Raw genomic sequence first — 24083 nt, forward strand, 5'->3', positions numbered from 1 at the left:
AGGGAGAGGTTGAGCAGGCTAGGACTTTATTCCTTGGAGCACAGGAGGCTGAGGGGTAATTATAAGATCACTTCAGAGAGGTTGTACACATCTGTACAAAATCGTGAGAGGAATAGATCGGGTAGACGCACAAAGTCACTTGCCCAGATTTAAGGCAAGGTTTAAGGTGAGGGGGGAAAGGTTTAATAGGAACCTGAGGGGTAACTGTTTCACACAAAGGGTGCTGGATGCAACGAGCTGCGGGAGGAGGTAGTTGAGGCAGGTACTATAGCAACATTTACAAAACATTTAAACAGGTACATGGACAGGACTGGTTCAGGGGAATATGGGCCAAACGCAGGCAGACATCCACTTCTGTAAATTGCCCCCAGTGTGCAGGGAGTGGATGAGAAAGTTGGATCACTTTGAATTAGTGCGAACGGGAGATCAATGGTCGGCGTGGACTCTGTGGGCCGATGGACCTGTTTCCGCGCTGTATCTCTAAAGTCTAGCATCTGAAGTAAAGAATTGTTTGTTGTTGGAAGCTCACCTTGAGATCTCGATGTACGATTCCCATCTGATGACAATGCAGAACAGCCTCCAAGATCTGTTGGATGCAGTGACTACAAAATAAAACATTGCAGGCAGGAGAATGCAGTCAGTGATGTTGTCAAGCTGGAAAGGGCACAGAGAAGATTTACGAGGATGTTGCTGGGACTCGAGGGCCTGAGCTACAGGGAGAGGTTGGGAAGGCTAGGACTTTATTCCTTGGCGCGCAGGAGGCTGAGGGGTGATCTTAGAGAGATGTCTAAAATCATGAGGGGAATAGATATGGTGAATGCACTGAGTCTCTTGCCCAGAGCAGGTGAATCAGAGGTCACGGGTTTGTGAGTGCCAGAAACGTGGCTACTCTTTGTGTACTGCCTAGGTGAGGTTTGTTGTATGACTTTACTGGATTGTATGCAAAAACAAAATAAATTCATTGTACCTAGGTACATGAAGGAGGAGGAAAATGTTTTTGTGCAACAAGTTTATGTGATCTGGGGCAAGGCTGAAAGGAACTCTCTGAAGGGAAGCGGAGAGGAACTGGAAGGGGGGCATATTACATGGCTGCACATATAAAGAAAGGAAGTGGGGCTCCTTCAAATGGCTGTCCCAGGTGGACCAAATGGCTTTCTTCTGAGCAGTAATCACACATCTCACTGCTAGCTTCAGGAGGCTGCCTAGCAACAAACAATAAAGGCTGGGCTTGGCGTCGATTCTCACAATCTGTGCCAGGATAGAAAATAATCCTAATTATCGAATTTTCCTCTTCAAACTCTTGATCAATGCCAGCTAGAAACAGATGGCGCGCTTGGTCTGGGAGGTTTGTTGTGTGCCACAGACCCAGGACCATGAAGCCAGCATGAGGAGATCTATAAGGAAGATAGACACAAAATGCTGGAGTAACTCAGCAGGTCAGGCAGCATCTCTGGAGGAAATGGAATAGGTGACGTTTCGGGTCAAGACCTTTCTTCAGACTGAGAGCAAGGGTCGGAAGGAAGCCATTTGGCCCATCGCCCTTGCCTGACTCACAGTCTGAAGAAAGGCCCCAACCCGAAACGTCACTTGTTTCTTTTCTCCAGAGATACTGCCTGACCTGCTGAGGTACTCCAGCATTTTGTGTCTATCTTCGATGTAAATCAGAATCTGCAGTTCCTTCCTACCACAAGATCTAAACGGAGCTGTGTAATGTTCCCTCTCATACCCTGTAACCATGACCCCCACAGCCGAGCATCAGGCCACCATCTTCCAGACCACCACTGATCTCATCATCTATAGCCATCTACCCTTCACAGTCACCAATCTTATATTTCCCCAGCCCCGCACTGGCTGCTTCTATCTCCTTCCCAAAATCTACAAACAGGACTGCCTTGGTAGAACCATTCCGTCCTCAGGAACAATTTCTTCCCCTCTGTTATCAGCTTCTGAACGGTCCTTCCATAAGTGGGGGTACTGTCCGATTCACCTCTACCCCATTGCGGACCCTGGACATTGGAAATGGTGCGCTACAATGCTAAGAGCTATATTCTGCACTGTGTCTTCTCCTTTACTCTGCCTATTGTATTTTTGTTTGACTTGATTGTATTCATGTATAGTGTCATCTGATTTCATTGGATAACATGTAAACCAAAGCTTTTCACTGTACCTCAGTACACGGTTCAATAATAAACCCAAACCTAATGTTCATAAGTTAATGATATCTGAGCAGATTTAGGCAAGTTGGCCCATCAAGTCTACTCCGCCATTCTGACCACAAGCCTAAACCCACTGAACTCGTCTCCAAATACCTTGTCCAATCCCTTCTGACCAACGTCTGAGACACCTCACATGCTCTTCAACACTTCAATAGCTTTCATTTTCTAGGGCACCATCACCTCATCTTTTCCATGTACGTCCAATCCCTGTACAGCTCCAACCACCACCAAGAAGGTCTCAAGGCCCTCCATTCTCCCTTGGACTTAGACCCAATCAATTTCCCTCAGCTAACACTCTCCTGCACCTGGTGGAACTTGTCCTCACCTTCAACAACTTTGGACTTCCCTCATAAGTCATAGGAGCAGAATTAGGACATTTAGCCCATCAAATCTACACTATTCAATCATGGGTGATCTATCTTTCCCTTTCAACCCCATTCTCCTGCCTTCTCCCCATAACCTTTGATGCCCTTATTAATCAAGAACCGATCAATCATCGCTTTGAAAATACCCAATGACATAGCATCCACCGTCGTCTATGGTAATGAATTACACAGATTCACCACCCTCTGGCTAAAGAAATCCATCCTCCTCTCCTTTCTAAAGGTATGTTCTTTTTTTCTGTGGCTGCTACCTCTGGTCCTAGAATCTCCCACGTGGAAACATCCTCTCCATGTCCACTCTATCCAGGCTTTTCACTTTCTTCAAGTCAACTGTGCAGCCACAGAGGGTCGTAGGTGTATGGAATGAGCTGCCAGAGAAGGTAGTTGAGGCAGGCACAATAACATTATTTAATAGATATTAGGCCAGGTACATGGATGCGAAAGGTATAGAGGGCCAAATCCAGGTAGGTGGGATTAATGAAGATGGGACGCCTCAGTCGGCATGGGCAAGTTGGGCCGAAGGGCAGGTTTCTATGCTATTTGACTAATTTCCTAACATGGAATCTGGACACCTCACCAATTTCCAATTGAACACGGGCAAGTGAGGCTGGCTTAGATGTGGCATCGGTGAGTTGGGCTAAAGGGACTGAGGTAGATGAGGCAGGTACTATTGCAATGTTTAATAAACTTTTGGACTGGTGCATGGATCGGATAGGTTTAATAGGATAAGGGCCAAGCATGGACAGGTGGGACTAGTGTAGATGGGGAATGTTGGTTGACATGGGCAAGCTGTGCCGGAGGGCTGGTTTCCACTCTGTATGACTGTGATACTTGACCTTACGTTCCTACCTGGCATCAGCCTCGCTGTAGTATTCCCGAGCCACGATATCTTCAAACAGCTCCCCGCCTGTTATTCTGTGGGGAGAGTGAGAAAGGACTTATTAATGGGAGGACGCAGAACAAAACAAAGTTATGCACAGTTACTCATCTCTGTTTCTGTCAAGTCGAGTTTATTGTCATCTGCACAAGTATGGTGAGGTACAGTTACAATGACAAAGAACACACAAGTGCTGGAACAACTCGCTGGGTCAGGCAGCATCCCTGGAAAACATGGATAAGTTCATAAATTCTTGAGTCATAAGGGCAGAATCAGGCCAATTGGCCCATCGAGTCTACTCCGCCATTCAATTAATGGCTGATCTATTTTTCCCTCTTATCCACATTCTCCTGCCTTCTCCCCGCAACCTTTGAAACCCTTGCTAATCAAGAATGTCGATCACCAATGACTTGGATTCCACCGCCGTCTGTGGCAATTAGTTCCACACATTCACTAAATCCACACTTGGACTAAAACAATTCCACCTCATCTCCATTCTAAAGGTACGTAATTTTATTCTGAGGCTGTGCCCTCTGGTCCTATTCCCTTTATCCTGTATCTGTCCACTGTGGACAGTTTGATTGTAATCAATGTATAGTCTTTCCGCTGACTGGAAAGCAAACAAAAAATCTTTACATTGTACCTCGATACATGTGACAATAATAAACTAAACCAAACTGAACTTTCACTCGAATAGACCACCTGATAATAATAATAATAATAATAATAATAATAATAAATTTTATTTAATGGGCGCCTTTCAGACATCTCAAGGACACCTTACATAGTAATCGGAATAAAAACATATAATCGGAATAGAACAGGTAAAAAAGACATCACAGAGACACAAATTCAAAACAGAATTCAATCCAAAAACAGAAAATCAAAAACACAGTGTGATAGATGTACATATAATTATGAGAGGCATAGATATGGTAGACAGTCAGAAGCAGGATGGAAATGTCCAACACCGGAGTCCATAATTTGAGGTGAGAGGGGCAAAGTTTAAAGATGTGTGAGCAAGTATTTTACACAGAGGGTGGAGGTGGAGGCAGATACGATATTGGTGTTTAAGAGGCTTTTAGATAGGTACATGGATATGCAGGGAATGGAGGGATATAGATTATATGCAGGCGGATAAGAGTTGGACTGGCATCATGTTTGGCACGGGAATTTTAGGCCAAAGGACCTGTTCCTGCGTGGTATTGTTCTATGTTCCAATACTTAACAAGTGAACATCTTCACTTAAGTACGTTTGGGCGGCATGGTGGTGCAGCGGTAGAGTTGCTGCCTCACAGCGCCAGAGACTCAGGTTCGATCCTGACTACGGGTGCTGTCTGTACGGAGTTTGGCTGTTCGGCTCCGGTTTCCTCTGGCACGCCAAAGACGTACATGTTTATAGGTTAATTGGATTTGGTAACATTGTAAATTGTCCCTAGTGTGTAGGATAGTGCTACTGTATGGGGTGATCGCTGGTCAGCGGGGACTCGGTGGGCCGAAGGGAGTGAAGGGGGCGCTGCACTGGCAGCAGCCTGTCGGCAGCGTGTCAGTCTTTTTTCAACTTTTTTTATTTTTTTAGTATGTTTAAAAGTCTGTTTTTAATGTTTCTTTGTGTGTTATGTGTGGGGGGTGGTGTGGGGGGGTAAGGGGGAAACCGTTTCGGCCGCCTCTTCCATGGAGAGGCGACTTTTTCAGGTCGCCTCCCCCGTGGCCTAACAGCAGGATCGGCGCGGTCTTTCCCGGAGACGCGCCCGGAGCTTCAGCGGCGGGCACAGCGTGGACTCTCGGCGCGGAGCGGGTGAGACCTCGCTGGAGGGGAGCGCTCCGTTACGCTGGCCCGCGGCAGCCGGCAGCCTGAAGCCGCGGTCTGCAGAACTCCAGCTGGTGCGGCGTCCACAGCCCGGGATCTCACGTTGGGGACCCTGGTGGAAGCAGAAGCTTCCACCGCCGGCCCGCGGCCATCTTCTACCGCGGGTCCGGCATGGACTTAACATCACCCCTGGAGGGGAGCTTCGACCGCCGGCCCTGCAGACTGCGGTGCTTCCGGCTGCGGCACGGCAGGTACTTTAAAACTTTGATCGCCGGCCTGCGGCCTACACCAGCCTGAAGCCGCGGTCTCTGGTTGGGAAGAGCCGATCCTGGACTCACCTTGACTTTGACTTTGTCCCTTACCATCTGGACGCCCGCAGCAACGGCTGTTGAGGGTGGAGGTCCCGACCACGGGGGAAAATGGAGGAGGACTGGCCAAGCTCTGTGCCTTCCACCACAGTGATGAATGCTGTGGTGGATGTTTGTGTAAATGTTTTATTGTGGTTGTGTTCTTTATTACTGTACCTCTGCTGGCAACCCAAATACCACCGACCTTGGTTGTGTGGCAATTAAATTATATCTTATCTATCTCTCTTTCCATGCTGTATTTCTAAACTAAAGCTCAACTAAACGACTTACAGGTCAAAGATCAGGTAGTGATGTCCCTCCTCCGATATGCTATCATGTAGTCGCACTGCAAGAGAAAGAAACATAATAACATTGGTCAGTACAGGCAAGACACAAGGGGTTGGGGAATGATATCAGACTCCAAGTAGTTATGTCATAGGAGCAGAATTAGGCCCATCAAGTCTACTTCACCATTCAATCATGGCTGATCTATCTTTCCCTCTCAACTCCATTCTCCTGCCTTTTCCCCAAATTTCCCTGACACCCATCAATAACCGATCAATCTCCTTAAAAATACCCATTGACTTGGCCTCCACATCCGTCTGTGGCAATGGATTCCACAGATTCACCATCCTCTGAATAAAGAAATTCCTCCTCATCTCATTTCTAAAGGTACGTCATGCATTAACCCAATCCTCATTAGGATCATTGTCGTAACCGTCCTCTGGACCCTCTCCAACGCCAGCACATCCTTCCTCAGATATGAGGCCCAAAACTGCTCACAATACTTCAAATGTGGTCTGGCCAGTGACTTATAAAGCCTCAACATTACACCCCTCCTTTTATATTCCAGTCTCGAAACTCCAGTCCACAGACACCATCCCTAATTGTCCTTGAGAGGTGGGGGGTGGGGGGGGTTGAACTAACTTCAGAGACCCGCTACTTTTGTTACCATCTTTTTGAATCATCACTTATCCATGTTCTTCAAAAATGCTGCCTAACCAGCTGACTTACAGCATTTTGTGTCTTTTTTTGCAAACCAATGTCTGCAGTTCTTTGTGTCATAGCTACATAGCTCCCGGAAAGTGGTATCACATATAGATAGGGTGGTCAAGAAGGCTTTTGGGACATTGACCTTCTTCATTCAGGGTATTAAAGTTGGCACGTTATGTTACGGTTGTACAAGACGTTGGTGAGGCCGCAATTGGAGGATTGTGTTTTGGTCACGCTACTACAGGAAGGATGTCTTTATGTGCCCCTGTTGGGAACGATGTTAAGCTGGAACAGGTGAAGAGAGATTTTACAATGATATTACCAGGTTGATCAGCCATGACCACATTGAGTGGCGGTGCTGGCTCGAAGGGCCGAATGGCCTATTGCACCTATTGTCTATTGTTTATTTAAGCTGGAAAGGGTGCAGAGAAGATTTACAAGGATGTTGCAAGGACTCGAGGCCCTGAGCTATAGGGAGAGGAAGGGCAGGCTCAGACTCTATTCCCTGGAGCGCAGGAGGCTGAGGGGTTATCTTATAGAGTTGTGTAAAATCATGAGGAGAATAGATAGGGTAGATGCAGTCTTTTAACCTAGGGTAGGGGCATAGGTTAAATGTGATGGGGGAAAGCTTTAATAGGAACCCGGCACAACCTTTTCACACGAGGATGGTAGGTTTATGGAATGAGCTGCCAGAGGAGGTAGTTAAGGCAAGTACTATAACAACATTTAATAGATATTTGGACTGGTACATGCATAGGAAAGGTGGGTCAAACATGGACAGGTGGGACTAGCATAGATTGGGTGCGCTGGTCGGCATGGAGGAGTTGGGTCGAAGGGACTGTTGCAGTGCCGTACGGCTCAGTAATGAGGACATTTAGAGTCTGCTGCAGGATAGAAACAGTTGGGAGAGTGGGCGAGGACTCAGCAAATGGAGATTATGTGGGGAAGTGCGAGCTCGTGTATCTTGGTAAGAGCTATCAGAAGGCAAATTATCATCTAAATGAAGAGGGATTGCAAGTAAATGGAGTACAGAGGGATCTGGTGCATGCATCACAAGAAGCTAGCAGACAGGTGCTGCAAGTAGTTAAGAAGGCAAACAGGAAATTGACTTTTATTTTAAGAGGTTTGAAGTTTATAAAAAGGTGTTGTTAAAGTTGTGCAGGGTGTTGATGAGGCCCTCTCTCATCGGAGAGGAGGTATAAAAGTTTGAAATCACATACTTTTAGACTTTAGAGATACTGCGTAGAACCAGGCCCTTTGGCCCACTGAGTCCACACCGACCAGCAATCACCCTGTATAATAGCATTATCCTACACACTAGGGACAATTTACAATTTTACCGAAGCCAATTAACCGACAAACCTGTATGTCTTTGGAGTTTTGGAAGCAGATACTGATTAACATACAATGACCCAAAATGACACCTATTCATGTTCTCCAGAGATGCTGCCTGACCCGTTGAGTTACTCCTGCTGCTTGTGTCCGTTTGCACTAGTTCTATGTTAACCCACCTCCTACACACAAGGGGTAATTTTAAAAGGGTAAATTAACCTACAAATCCACCCGTCTTTGGGATGTGGGAGGAAACTGGTGCACCTGGGGGAAATCCACTCGGTCAAAGGGAGAACGTGCAAACTCCACACAGACAATGCTTGAAGTCAGGATCGAACCCGCGTCTCTGGCTCCACGAGGCTGCTGAGCCATTGTATGCAAATTATTTTTTTTATATTGCCATTATCTTAGAAGTGTTTTACCGTCATTTTGTACTTGTAAATAAACTTACTTTAGTTTTAAAAAATCCCACCCAAAAAGTTCATAAATTCGTAAGTCATAGGAGCAGAATTAGGCCATTCGGCCCATCAAATATACTCCAACATTCTATCTGTCCCTCTCAACCCCATTTTCCTGCCTTCTCCCCCGTAACCCCTGACATCGTTACTGATCAAGTAACTGTCAATCTCTGCTTTAAAAATACTCGTCCTGGCCTCCACCGCCATCTATGGTAATGAATTCCACAGATTCACCACCCTCTAATTAAAGAAATTCCTCCCCCACGGTTTGTATAACTCGTAATCACCTTCCCCACAGCCAACAATGGACCATTGTGGGCTCTTCCTTTTCTTGATCATTATTGCTTTTTGAATATCTTTTATTCATTATTTCAATGTACCATCTATATCGCTAATGGTGATATTCTTTCCTGACACAGATCACAGTGAAGTACTGAGAATTGAATCATTACTTTGATAGTCAACTTTAGTCTGATAGTGGGAACTAGTGTGAGACTGAACACATGGTGACATCTAATCAACATCCCTGACCGCACATAATTCTACAACACTTACTCACTTTTGTTTTGATGAAAACCAGATGCAGAGCAGTGGTGCAGAGAATAGAGCTGCTGCCTCACAATGCCAGAGAGCTGTGTGTGTGTGTGTGTGTGTGTGTGTGTGTGTGTGTGTGTGTGTGTGTGTGTGTGTGTGTGTGTGTGTGTGTGTGTGTGTGTGTGTGTGTGTGTGTGTATGCGTGTGTGTCTGTGTGTATGTGTATGTGTGTGTGTGTGTGTATGTGTATATATGTGTGTGTGTGTGTGTGTGTGTGTGTGTGTATATGTGTATGTGTGTGTGTGTGTGTGTGTGTGTGCGTGCGCGTGTGCGTGCGTGTGTGTGTGTGTGTGTGTGTGTGTGTGTGTGTGTGTGTGTGTGTGTGTGTGTGTGTGTGCGTGCGCGTGTGCGTGTGTGTGTGTGTGTGTGTCTGTGTGTGTGCGTGTCTGTGTGTGTGTGTGTCTGTGCGTGTGTGTGCGTGAGCATGTGCGTGTGTGTGCGTGTGCATGTGCGTGTGTAGATGCGGTGCGTTTGAGGATGAGTATTTATCTGTGTTTATCACTGTGGTTTAATATCCCACACCTTTAAACAATCTCTTTTTTCATGACCTCTCCCAGTTCGCCTGCCCTAACTCCAACAGCCTATAACTCCGTCCCCAATCCTCTCAGTCCCTGTCCCCTCCTCAAAGACACTCCTTGAGCCTCTGCCACTCCTTGTCACTGTCCTATCCTCTCTCTTCCACTATCTTGGCCAATGTTTGATAACTGGTTCTGTCAGGCCCCTTTGGGAGGCTTCAAGGGGTTAAAGGCACTACATAAATGGATGTGGTTTGTGTTGCTCTGTCACGGTTGATTTATAATTCATATCCCCATCAGTTCAGATCAGCGTTACATATTTCACAGCTCACCGGCTGGGAACTGTGCGTACCATCACCGACAATATCCTCACTACATCTCTGTCAACAGCGTGAAAACCTGCAACCCTTCCACGAGGAATGAACTGAGAAAGCAATCCGCCGTCTACTGGAAATGTGTGCGGCTTGGATTCTTTATCAGGAGGCCACTAAGTACTAGCCCCTCGGCCCAAAATATCCCATCCGCATCATAAGAAATTGCAGAGAGTTGTGTACGCAGCCCAGACCATCACACAAACCAACCTCCTTTCCATTGACTCCATCAACACTTCATGCTGCCTCGGCAAGGCCACCAGCATAATCAAGGACCAGACTCACCCCCGGTCACTCCCTCTTCTCCCCTCTCCCCTCTCGTGAAAACGCACACCTCCAGTTTCAGAACAGTTTCTTCCCAGCTGTTATCAGGGTGGGCAGGCTAGGACTTTATTCTATGGAGAGCAGGAAGATGAGGGGATCTTATAGAGGTGTAGAAGATCATGAGGCGAATAGATAGGGTAAATGCCCAGAGTCTTTGCCTAGAGTAGGGGAATCAAGATCCAGAGGGCATAGGTTTAAGGTGAGGGGGGAAAGATTTAATAGGAACCTGAGGGGTAACTTTTTTGCACAAAGGGTTTTGGGTGTATGGAATGAGCTGCCGGACGAGGTTGTTGAGGCAGGTACTATTCTAACATTCAAGAAACATTAAGAAACATGTGGACAGGTGCATGGATAGGACAGGTTTAGAGGGATATGGGGAAAATGCAGGTAGGTGGGGCATGTTGGTCAGCATGGGCAAGTTGGGCCGAAGGGCCTGTTTCCATTCTGTCTGAGTATGATGAAAAGGGAAAGATTTAATAGGAACTTGACGGGCATCATTTCCACACAGAGGGTAGCGGGTAAATGGAATGTGCTACCAAAGGAGGTAGTTGAGGCAGGTACCATAAACAATATTTGGACAGGTACATGGCCAGGACAGGAAAGGTATGGGGGGATATGGGCCCAATGCAGGCAGGTGTGACTAGTGTAGAAGGGTCATGTTGGTCGGCACAGATGAGTTGAGCCAAAGGGCCTGTTTCCGTGCTGTAGTCTCTATGACTGTATTTCCTTTAAACTTTGCAATAATGTCAATAACAGAAACATTAACACAGCTACAAGGACAAGACCGACACGCCAATGCTGCCAGAACAACATCATTAACACCAATCATACAAACAACTGCAAAACACTCATCATACCTCCATCAACAAATCTACACCAATAACAACAACGGCCACACGCCATTAGTGGCAACATTATCGCTCATGCGTGATAAATACTCAACCTCCAATACGGCAGTGCGGTGCTGAGGTGGCACAGCAGTAGAATTGCTGCCTCACAACACCAGAGAGCCGGGTTCGATCCTGGCCACGGGTACTGTCTGTACAGAGTTTGTATGGTCTCCCTGTGACCAGGTGGATTTTCTCCGGGTGCTCCGGTTTCCTCCCACACTCCAAAGACATGCAGATTTGTAAGTTAATTGGCTTCGGTAAAAATCATAAATTGTCCCTAGTGTGTAGGATAATGCTTGACGCTCGTACTCAATGTCCTGGCTGATGAAGGCAAGCAAACCAATCTATTAGTAAAGGAATACTTTAGTTTAGTTTAGAGATGCAGCGTTGAAACATGCCCTTCAGCTCACCGAGTCCATACCGACTAGTGATCACCCCATCCTTAGTTTCGTTTATTTTTCATTTTTAGTTTTAGTTTATTGTCACATGTACTGAGGTACAGTGAAAAGCTTTTTGTTACGTGTTATCCAGTCAGCAGAAAGACTACATGATTACAATCGAGCTGGCCACAGTGCACAGATACAGGATGAAGGGAATAGTGTTTAATGCAAGATAAAGTCCCTACACCAGCACTAGCTAGTGTGACACGTACACCAACACTATCCGACACACTAGGGGCAATCTTACAATTTTTACCAAAGCCAATTTGGCCTCCTCCTGCACCAATTGTCTATGTTTCTATGTTTCTAATTAACCTGCAAACATCTTTGGAATAAGGGATGAAACTGGAGCACATTGGGAAAGGTTGGTTTAGTTTAGTTTATTGTCACATGAGTTCATACGTTCTTAAGTTCTATGAGCAGTATTAAGCCATTTACCCCATCGAGTCCACTCTGCCAGTCAATCATGGCTGATCTATCTTTCTCTCTTAACCCCATTCTCCTGCCTTCTGCAATAACCCCTGACACATGTACTGAGGTACAGTGAAAGGCTTTTGATGTGTGCTAACCAGTCAATTGAATGACTATACATTATTACAGTCAAGCGGTCCACAGTGTACAAATATATGATAAAGTCCAGTAAAGTCAGATCAAATATAGTTAAAGGGTTTCCAATGACGTAGATAGCAGCTCAGAACTGCTCTCTAGTTGGTTCTAGGATGGTTCAGTTGCCTGATAACAGCTGGGAAGACACTGTGCCTGAATCTGGAGGTGTGCATTTTCACACTTCTGTACCTCTTGCCTGATGGGAGAGGGGAGAAGAGGGAGTGACTGTGGTGAGACGGGTCCTTGATTATGCTGGTGGCCTTGCAGAGGCAGGGTGAAGTGTTTTCACACTTCTGTATCTCTTGCCTGAGTGTGGCCCCGTGGTCACAGGGAGAACGTACGATCTCCGTACAGGCAGCACCCGTAGTCCGGTTTGAACCCGGGTCTCTGGCGCTGTGAGGCAGCAACTCTACTGCTGCGCCACCGTGCCGCCCCTGTCAAGAGAATGATGCCAGGGTGTGATTCATGGATGCTGCATCCGAGACATCCACTCACCATGCCCGGGAAATAGATCAGAGTGCCACTAATGTACAGAAAGCTTCAATGCCTAGCCATCTCACAGCCTGAATGAGATAATTACAATCCCAACCTGCAAAATTGAATCTTATTAGCGATGAAACGACCAAGGCGAGAGAGCATACGTTGCCCTCGTAACCAGAACCCTTTTATTTTAGATTGGTAAAAATTGGATTTCATCACAGAGTGTGCATTAGCAGGAGGTTGGACAGGTTACCCGCTAATCAGGTCGCAGGGGAACTAACGCTTACTAACAATCTCCAGCGACACAGTGGTGGAGCGGGTAGAGCCACTGCCGCACAGCGCCAGAGATCCGGGTTCCATCCTGATATTGGATGACGTCTGTGTGGAGATGGTATGTTCTCCCTGTGACCGCGTGGATTTCCTCAGCCTGATCTGATTTCCTGCAACATTTTTGGGTGGCAAACTGGGGGAGAGGGAGGAACTGGTGGGCAGATGAAGCTGAGGGTGTGGTAACGAGGAGAGAAGAGGTAGACAGGGTGGGTAAAAGGCTTTCGACACATTGGCTTTCATCAGTCCGAATATTGAGCATAGAAGGTACACAAAATTGCTGGGGAAACTCAGCGGGTGCAGCAGCATCTATGGAGCGAAGGAAATAGGCAACGTTTCAGGCCGAAACCGTCTGAAGAAGGGTTTCGGCCCGAAACATTGCCTATTTCCTTCGCTCCATAGATGCTGCTGCATCCGCTGAGTTTCTCCAGCATTTTTGTGTATCTTCGATTTTCCAGCATCTGCAGTTCCTTCTTAAACATATTGAGTATAGAAGTTGGGAGGTCATGTATAAGACGTTGATGAAATCACATTTATAGTATTGTGTTCAGTTCTGGGCACCATGTTATCGGAAAAATGTTAGAAAGGGTTCAGAGAAGATTTACAAGGATGTTGCCAGGGCTTGAGGCTGAGCTACAGGGAGAGGTTGGGCAGACTAGAACTTTATTCCTTGGAGCGCAGGATGATGAGGGGTAATCTTATAAAGGTGTAAAAAATCACGAGAACAATATATCGGATAAACGAGTGTCTTGCCGTGGGAAGGGGAAGCAAGAACCAGAGATCACAAGAATGATCCCAGGAATGAGTAGGTTAACCTATGATGAGCATTTGTCGGCACTGGGCCTGTATTCGCTGGAGTTTAGAAGAATAAGGGGGGACCACATTGAAACGTACAGAATAGTGAAAGGCTTGGATAGAGTGGATGTGGAGAGGATGTTTCCATTAGTGGGACAGTCTAGAACTAGAGGTCATAGCCTCAGAATTAAAGAACATTATTTCGGGAAGGAGATGGGAAGAAATGTCTTTGGTCAGATTGTGGTGAATCTGTGGAATTCTTTGCCACAGAAGGCTGTGGAGGTCAAGTCAGTGGATATTTTTAGGGCAGGGATAGATCGATTCTTGATTAGCACAGGTGTCAGAGGTTATGGGGAGAAGGCAGGAGAATGGAGTTAGGAGGGAGAGATAGATCAGCCATGATTGAATGGTGGGGTAGACTTGATGGGCTGAATGGCCTAATTCTATCCCTTATGACCTTGGAGGAAGATTTAATAGGAGCCTGATGGGTAACTCTTCATACAGAAGAAGGTGGGTATATGGAATGAGCTGCCAGAGGAGGTAGTTGAGACAGGTACTATTGCAACGTTTAAGAAACATTTAGACAGGTATATATAGGACAGGTTTAGAGGAATATGGGCCAAACGCAGGCAGGTGGGACTAGTGTAGATGGGGCATGTGGGTCGGCATGGGCAAGTTGGGCCGATAGGCCTGTTTCCACACTGTATGACTATGAAAAACAAAGCTTTTCACTGTACCTCCGTACACATGCTAATAATAAACCTACACCTTTAATAAACACCTTTAATGTTTGCTTAGGTCTATGACTGGCTACTTGTATTGTAATCTATTTGAGAATTGACTGCTCAGTTAGTTTTCAACTCTGGTCAACCAGGTCAAGGCAATAATAATTAAAAAAATATATTAACTGCTGGAGTAACTCAGCAGGTCAGGCAACATGTATGGAGAATCTCGAATCTCCCTCTCCCCTGACTCAGTCTTAGGAAGGGTCTCAACACGAAACAACGCCTATCCATGTTCTCCAGAGATGCTGCCTGACCCGCTGAGTTACTCCAGCAGTTTATGAAAAGTTTTAGTCTGAAGAAGGGTTTTGACCCGAAACGTTGCCCATTTCCTTTGCTCCATAGATGCTGCCTCACCCGCTGAGTTTCTCCAGCAGTTTTGTCTGCCTTCGATTTTCCCGGATCTGCAGTTCCTTCTTAATCAAAACGAGTTACTCCATCCTTTGTTTCAAACGTTTCAAAGATTTTGTGTCTATCTTTGGCCCCATTCTTCCCCTATGTCTTATTGTCTTAAGTCTTCTATTGAAGCTTTGCTCCAAAATAAAATATTTTTCAAAAAAAGTGTAGAAATTCATTATTTGTACTCTTCATTTTGGTTCTTGCTGTAATTTATACTTCAATGCTGGGACAAGGTGTTGAAGTGGCTACATACACGGCTAGAACATTCTGCGGGCATTATTGGAGTGGTTTTGATACTTTAATAAATCTCTCTCGATCGTGGTAATTAATTTAAAGCGTTATTACGTTTAGTGTTTACAAGAATTAGTGCGATTTACAATGCGCATTGCATTCTGTGTTCTGCCTGCTTGTTTGCCACTTTTGTCTATCTTGTTTTTGCGACATCACAATGTCTAATGATTTTAGATATTATGCAAATATGTGTCAAGGCCAGTTGGTTTTTACAGATCCTTGTGTGCTCAATGTTAATCCGACACCCACGGCCTCGCTAATTGTTGGGCGACTCAATTATAAAGCACCTTCTGAAAGCAATCAGTTCAAAGCAATTCTCTGGATTTCAACAGTGAATTATTCATGAGGCAAAAAGCATGAAGTGGAACAACTCTATTGAGATCTGGAAATGAGGCCGTTGCTGCAAATCAACAAGAATAACAGGACTTAAACAACAAAATGTAACTTGGACACGCAATTGGCAGCACAGTGTCAGAGACCTGGGATTGATGCTGACCTTGGGTGCTGTGTGTGTGTGTGTGTGAGAGAGTAAGATAATGTGTGTAAGTGTATGTGAGTGTGTATGTGGGTGTGTGTGTCTCTGTGTGTATGTGTGTTTATATATATGTGTGTGTGTGTTTGTGTCTATGTGTATGAGTGTGAGTGTAAGTGTGTGTGTGTGTGTGTGTGTGTGTATCTGTGTCTGTGTGTATATGTGTGTGTGTCTGTGTGTGAGTGTGCATGTGTGTGTGTGTGTGTGTGTGTGTGTGTGTGCCCAGTGTGCACGCTGTATGTGTATATGTGTGTTTGCGTGTTTGTTAATTGGCCCTCTGTAAATTGCCGGGAGTGGATGAGAAAGTGGGATAACATAGAACTAGTGTGAACGGGTGATCGATGGTCGGCATGGACTCGGTGGGCCGAAGGGCCTGTTTCTCTACTGTATCTCTAAACTAAACTAACCTAAACAAGCAGCAGCAGCAGATGCTGGTATCGTGTGTAAAAGTGCTGGAGTAACTCAATGGGTCGGGCAGCAAATAACAATTAAACATTCTTGAACTTTAACGGGTTGAGCACTTGAATTGGCAAGAAAAGTTGCCAGGACTCGAGGGCCTGAGCTATAGGGAGAGGTTGGGCAGGCTAGGGCTTTATTCCTTGCAGTGCAGGAGGATGAGGGTGATCTTATAGAGGTGTACAAAATCATGAGAGGAATAGATAGGGTGAATGCACAGTCTTTAACCCAGAGTAAGGGGATCATGAACCTGAGGATTAATGTCAGAGGGGAAAGATTTAAATCGGAACCTGAGGGGTAACTTTTTCACACAGAGGGTGGTGGGTATACAGAACAAGCTACCAGAGGAGGTAGCTGAGGCTGATACTGCAACAACATTTAAAAGACACTTGGACAGATACTTGGAATGGAAAGATTTAGAGGGACATGTGCTAAATGCAGGCAGGTGGGACTAACGCAGATAGGGTTACATTGGTCAGCATGGACTGGATGGGTGGAAGGGCATGTGTTCGTGCTGCATGACTATGACATAGTAGGTTACGATCAAGTACTGATGAATGGGATTAATGTAGATTACAGATAGTAATGTAGATTATTATAGAGGTGGCACAGTGGCGCAGCATTTGAATTGTTGCTTTACAGCGCCAGAGACCCAGGTTCGATCCTGAATACTGGTGCTGTCTGCATGAAGTTTGCACGTTCTCCCTGTGACCACATGGATTTTCTCTGGGTGCTCCAGTTTCCTCCCACACTCCAAAGACGTGCAGGTCTGTAGGTTAATTGGCTTCGGTAAAATGAGTAAATTGTCCCTAGTGTGTAGGATAGTGCTGGTGGACGGGGTGATCACTGGTCAGCGCGGACTCGGTGAGTTGAAAAGTCTGCTTCCGCTATGTATCTCTAAAGTAAAAATTAGTATTTGATGGTCAGTATGGACTGGGAGGGCCGAAGGACCTGTTTTTTAAGACAATGAACTTCAGAAAGTTTTAGATTGTGTTCTGACAAAATCGGCTCATAATTGACTCCAAAGAACAAAACAATCTGGTCCAAGTTATTCCGCACATCAAGAGTCACATTTGATTAAGCTCTCAGCATTACAAACTCTGTGTGCCAAAGAATTCATTGTCTGGCACCGCTAAATGCAGTCGGTCATTTAAAGACAACGTTCTCTTACCGATGTTGGGGTGCTTGAGCGAGCGACATATCCGAGCCTCTCTCTCCAGCTTCTGATGATCTGCAACACACAATGGGGAGAAGGAATGAAGGCAACATTTAGTGCAAGATAAAGTCCAATTAAGGATAGTCCAAGGGTCTCCAATGAGGCAGATGGGAGGTCAGGACCGCCCTCTAGTTGGTGATGAGGCATTGTACCACAAATCTCTACAATTTCTGCCGGGGGTGGTGGTGAAGGTCGATACGATAGTTGTTTTTAAGGCTTTTAGATATGCGGGTAATGGAGGAATATGGATTACATTCAGGCAGAGAAGATTAGTTTGTTTAAGAAGGAACTGCAGATGCTGGAAAATCTAAGGTACACAAAAATGCTGGAGAAACTCAGCGGGTGCAGCAGCATCTATGGAGCGAAGGAAATAGGCAACGTTTCGGGCCAAAACCCTTCTTCCTGAGAAGATCAGTTTAACTTGGCATCATATTCAACACACACATTGTGGGATGTAGGGCCTGTTCCTGTGCTGTACTGTTCCGTTCTATAAATGTATCATGTGTAGATAGGATTAATTTGACGGCATTATTTTCGGCATGGACATTGTACTGTTCTATAGATACAGGTACTGTGCTAGACTAAACCAGTGGGTCAGGCAGCATCTCTGGAGAATAAGAATCCACAGCCAATAATGGAGCCTTGTGGGCTCCTTGGCCATCAGTGCCGGCTCTGATTAGTTCCGTACCTCTTCATATCTCTAGTTTTCCTTTCCCCGACTATCAGTCCGAAGAAAGGTTTCGACCCGAAGAGTCACCTATTCCTTTTCTCCTGCGATGCTGCCTGACCTGCTCATTTACTCCAGCATTCAGTGTCTGTCTTTGTTGTAAACCAGCATCTGCAGTTCCTTCCTACATTGTGCTGTTCTATGTTCTATGGTTGTGCATCATTTTTTGGGGAGACATTGTGGGCCGAAGGGCCTGTTTCTGTGCTGTACTATTCTATGCGTTATGGTATTGGCACCATGTACGGTCCCTACATTGTGGGCCGAAGGGCCTGTTCCTGTGCTGCACCGTTCTGTGTTACCCACACGAGCCCCCACAACACACCCCTCAGATCTGACAGTGCAATCCTAGGAGTAAGTCATCGAGCTGAGACGAGAGATAGAGATAGGGAAACATCAGAGTCCCCTCTTGTCAACCACAGGGCGGAGTGGAGAAAGTGATATCTTGGTTGATCATTTAACAGAGCTGGCTCATCCGAGCTGGGTGAAAGGGCAGCTCAATCCCCTCTGATGGACGAGGGTGTAATGTTTTATGACAGGGACCATGACGTGTGTAAAATCTATCCCCGCACTCTCTCCCAGCTCAAGATTAAATCTCCGGACTGCCGCACGCACGCACACACACACACACACGCACGCACACACACACACGAGGACCTAATCTCTCGTTAGGAATTAAACAGCAAGGGTCTCCATTTAAACTCTTCATTCAAGAGTGCAGAGATTAATGATGTTGCCAGGGAGATGATATGGTATCTATGTGTGTATATGGTATATATATATATATATATATATATATATATATATATATATATATATATATATATATATATGTGTGTGTGTGTGTGTGTGTGTGCGTGTGTGTGTGTATATATCAATATACATATGTAAATATACTTGCATACACACACACAGCCACACACACATCTATATATATAAAATGACTAAGATGCCTATTCTGCACCTGCCCCACCTGCACTCGTTAGTCCCATATCCCTCTAAACCTTTCCTAGCCTTGCACCTGTCCAAATGTCTTTTAAATGCTATTATAGTACCTGCTTCAACCATCTCCTCTGGCAGCTCGTTCCATACACCCACCACCCTCTGTGTGAAAAAGTTGCCCCTCAGGTTCCTATTAAATCTCTCCCCTCTCACCTTAAACCTATGTCCTCTGGTTCTCGATTCCCAAACTCTGGGTACAAGGCTCTGGACATTTATCCTATCTATTATCCTCATGATTTTATACACCTCTATAAGATCACCCCTCAACGTCCTGCGCTGCAAGAGTTCCAGCCTGCCCAACCTCTCCCTGTAGCTCAGGGGCCCTGCAGTCCAGGCAACATCCTCTTAAATCTGCTCTGCACTCTTCCCAGCGTGACAACATCCCTCCTGTAGCAGGGTGACCAAAACTGTCATAGTCGTAGTCGTGTAGTACAATTGTCCACGCTGACCAAAATGGCCCATCTACACTAGTCGGAGAGCGCCATCTCCCAGATACTGGACTGGTGAACTATGGTGAGGGATCATAGGCTCCCGATCCCCTTCTCCAGCGTCAGAAACCTTTTGGTGAGAATGAGATCCATCGTTAGACTTTAATCATGAAATACAGCGTGCAAACAGGCCATTCGCCCACTGAGTCCGGCCGACCAGCGATCACCTCATACACGAGCACGATCATACACATCAGGGACAATTTACAATTTTACCCATACCAATTAACCAACAAGCCCGCATGTCTTTGAAGTGTGGGAGGAAACCAGAGCATCCGGAGAAAGCCCACGCGGTCACAGGCAGAGCATCCAACTCTGTACAGGCAGTCACAGGGAGAACGCACAAACTCCGTACAGACAGCACCCATAGCCAGGATTGAACCCGGGTCTCTAGCGATGTGAGGCAGCAACTCTACCTCTGCGCCACCATGCCACACCTGTGGCCTCATTACACCCACCCCCCTCCCCCATCCCTAATTGTGGTTCCACCTCAGGGTAAAGTTAGAGCCCATGTCCACCACAGAGAGTGGTGAATCTGTGGGATTCTTTGCCACAGAAAGTAGTTGAGGCCAGTTCATTGGCTATAGTTAAGAAGGAGTTAGATGTGGCCCTTGTGGCTAAAGGGATCAGGGGGTATGCAGAGAAGGCAGGTACAGGATACTGAGTTGGATGATCAGCCATGATCATATTGAATGGCGGTGCAGGCTCGAAGGGCCGAATGGTCTACTCCTGCACCTATTTTCTATGTTTCTATGTTACTATGTCCTAAACGTGACCTTCGTGCCCAGTGATGCCTTTCCCCAGTAACTGGGGAGGTGGTGGAGGCAGAAACGGTGGCGGGGTTTAAGCGGCTTTTAGATAGGCACATGGATGTGCAGGGAATGGAGTGATATGAATCACGTGCAGGCAAAGGAGGTTAGTTTAACTTGGCATCATGTTTGTCATGGACATTGTGGGCAGAAGGGCCTGTTTCTACGGAGTTTGTACGTTCTCCCTATGACTGCGTGGGTTTTTCTCTGGGTGCTCCGGTTTCCTCCCACATTCCAAAGACCTGCGGGTTTGTTGGTTAATTGGCTTCACTAAAATTGTAAATTGTCCCTAGTGTGTAGGATAGTGCTGGTCTACGTGGTGATTGCTCGTTGACGCAGACTCGGTGGGCGGCAGGGCCTGTTTCCATGTTGTAAAATCTAAAGTCAAATCAGTTTGGAACGGACATTGTGGGCTGAAGGGCCTGTTCCTGTGCTGTACTGCTCTGTGTTCTGTGAATGGAGATATATGGATCAATTACAGGCAATGGAGATTAGTTTAACTTGGCAACATGTTCAGCCTGTGTTCTAATTCCTATCCCTGTGAGACCCGTCCCTCAGTAAAACCTCTCCTCGGTGAATCCTCACCCACCATGAACCGTCCCCTTCAGCAAGATATCTCTCCCTTTCATTCCCCCATGAACCCTCTCAAGCTCTCTTAAGCGCAAATACCTCAATTAAGTCTCCACATTTAATCCAATATCTGCTCCCTGCTGCAATTTCCTGACAACATTCACTCCAGCCTCCTCCGCAGCTCACCAGTTTAACCACATCTCGCTTGTAATGCTGTGATTAGAGCGATGCGTAAAACTCACATGTTGTGGTTTAGTTTAGTGATACAGTGTGGAAACAGGCCCTTCGGCCCACCGAGTCCACGCCGACCAGCGATCACCCCATACACTAGCACTATCCTACACACTAGGGACAATTTACAATTTACAGAAGTCAATTGACCTACAAACCTTTAGACGTTTAAACTTATAAGTTACAGCGTGGAAACGGGCGCTTCGGCCCACCGAGTCCACGCCGACCAGCGATCACCCCATACACTAACACTATCCCACACACTAGGGACAATTTACAATGTTACCAAAGCCAATTAACCTACAAACCTCTACGTCTTTGGGAAGTGGGAGGAAACGGAGCACCCGGAGAAAACCCACACGGGAAAACGTGCAAACTCCGTACAGACAGCACCTGTGGTCAGGTTTAAACCTGGATCTCTGGCACTGTGAGGCAGCAACTCTACGATCATTATTGGCCTTAATAGTACATAGAACATAGAATAGTACAGGAACAGACCCTTCGGCCCACAAAGGCCGTGCTAAAGATTGGGTGGTTCCTAAATCCTGATTGACGAGGCTCTCATTGGATTTTCCGTGACACCAGGGGGACTGTTTAGAAGGGAAAATTCCAGTCTTGGGCTTTCCCGAACGCCTTTAGTGAAACTGTCTGCAAACCACCAAGGACCAATAATTATCCCGTCTTGTCTCAAAGCGGTGACTTTCCTCGTGAAAGGCAAGTGTTTAATTACTGTTAGGTCTCGCCTTTCGCTGCCAATCACGTTGACAACACAATAATCTGTTGTCTGCTGCTTCAGACAACCCTCAACCATATTTATTACACAATGTGACCTCCACATTCCCCTCACTATCCCCATGGTGTAACGCAGTTACCGTGGTAAATCCACCAATGGTGCAAATGTTTACAGATATGGGTAGAACGGGTGAAAGCACAGAGTCTCTTGCCCAGGGTAGGGGAATCGAGAACAAGGGGACATAGGTTTAAGGTGAAGGGGCAAAGAATTTTTAAGAACCCGAGGGGTAACTTTCACACAAAGGGTGGTGGGTGAATGGAATGGAAGTAGTTGAGGCAAGGACGATTGCAACATTTAAGAAGTAATTAGACAGATACATTAATAGGAAAGGCTCCGAGGGATATGGACCAAATGCAGGCAAGTGAGACTAGTGTAGATGGACCATGTTAGTGAAGTGGGCAAGTTAGGCCAAAGGGCCTGTTTCCACACTGTATGACACCATGACTACCCAGCAAGGAAACAGGCCCTTCAGCTCATCGATTCCACGCTGACCAGTGATCACCCCGAATACTAACAGTATCCTACACACAGGGGACAATTTACAATTTACAGAAGCCAATTCACCCTCAAACCTGCACGTCTTTAGAGTGTGGGAGGAAACCAGAGCACCCGGAGGAAACCCACGCAGTCACAGAGAGAACGTACAAACTCCGTACAGACAGCGCCCATAGTCAGGGTCGAATCCGGGTCTCTGGCGCTGTAAGGCAGCGTCTCTACCACTGCGACTCACTGTGCTGATCTCCTCTACATTGCACATTCTGTGACCACGTGGATTTCCACCCGGTGCTCTGGTTTCCTCCCATATCCCAAAGACGTGTAGGTTGTAGGTTAATTTGGCCCTAGTGTGTAGAGTGGTGCTAGTATACGGGTGATCAGTGGTCAGTGTGGACTCGGTGAGCCAAAGGGCCTATTTTCACGCTGTATCTCTAAACTAAACAAAGATGTTCGGAACCACTGAGTTCCTCCTGCACTTTGGTATTTTTTCTCTCAAGCTTCTTTCTAGCATCTGCAGTTCCTCATGACTCCACGTATGTATGCCCACCAAGATGCCCCATCTACATTAGTCCCACCTGCCCGTGTTGGCCCATATCTCTCTAAACCTTTCCTGTCCATGTACTTGTCGAAATGTCTCTTAAATGTTACGATAGTACCTGCCTCAACTACGTCCTCCGGCAGCTTGTTCCATACACCCACCACCCTCTGAGTGGTAAAGTGCCCATTAGGTTCCTATTTCCCTCTCACCTCAAACCTATGGCTTCTGTTTCACTCCTGTGAATCATGCCCTAATTTTCTGTTCTTGCTCTAACATTCTCTCCGTGTTAAAGTCTTTCTTTAAGTGGAATTCAATACTCCTGACACAATGTCAGGTCAGCGTTAGAGCAATTCATGTTATTAGTCCTCACAGCAATAATTACCGGCATACGTTATCACTTTGGCACAGGGAACAAAGAGCTTTTGCTGATAAAACACTCAGGTTTAAAAAGATTGCAGGATTAGAAACAACTAGGGTTGCATGACCCAACAAAGATCCTCAGACCTTCCCGCATGTAGCTCCATCGTGCATGCAAACTAATTTCAGAGGGAAGGTGAGAGCAGTTTCTGTCTCTGCAATAATAGTTCACTGGGCTTCAGTGGGTAGTTGTGCAGCAGTAGAGTTGCTGCCTTAAAGTGCCCGAAACCCGGGTTCGATCCTGACTACGGGTGCTATCTGTATGGAGTTTGTATATTCTCATAAGTCATAGGAGCAGAATTAGGCCATCGAGTCTTCTTCACCATTCAATCATTCTCTCTAAACCATATTCTCCTGCCTTCTCCCCGTAACCCACAATAGACCCAATGACCCAATTCCTCCACCGATGTCTGCACAGAGTTTGTACCTTCTTTCTGTGACCGTGTGGGGTTTCTCCGGGTGCTCCAGTGCTCCAGGAACACTCCAAAGTCATGCAGGTTTGTAGGTGTATTGGCCCTCTATAAACTGTCCCTAGTATGTAGGATAGAACCAGTGCATGTTCTACTTCTAGAAAATCACTAG

The 24083-nt window shown here is 46.2% G+C and overlaps 1 protein-coding gene across 1 annotated transcript in view; it reads right to left on the bottom strand.

The window, feature by feature from the left end:
* Positions 1-24083, bottom strand: part of camk2a (calcium/calmodulin dependent protein kinase II alpha) — a 90511-nt gene that overhangs the window by 34905 nt on the left and 31523 nt on the right. The window contains exons 3-6 of the mRNA XM_033029735.1: positions 17390-17449; positions 5925-5979; positions 3449-3514; positions 530-602 (exon numbers count right to left, since the gene is read on the bottom strand). Coding sequence (XP_032885626.1) covers positions 530-602; positions 3449-3514; positions 5925-5979; positions 17390-17449 — 254 coding nt within the window. The remainder of the gene's footprint in view (positions 1-529; positions 603-3448; positions 3515-5924; positions 5980-17389; positions 17450-24083) is intronic.

The sequence above is a fragment of the Amblyraja radiata genome, chromosome 11 (genome assembly GCF_010909765.2).
Source record: "Amblyraja radiata isolate CabotCenter1 chromosome 11, sAmbRad1.1.pri, whole genome shotgun sequence".
NCBI classification, from domain to species: Eukaryota; Metazoa; Chordata; class Chondrichthyes; order Rajiformes; family Rajidae; genus Amblyraja; species Amblyraja radiata.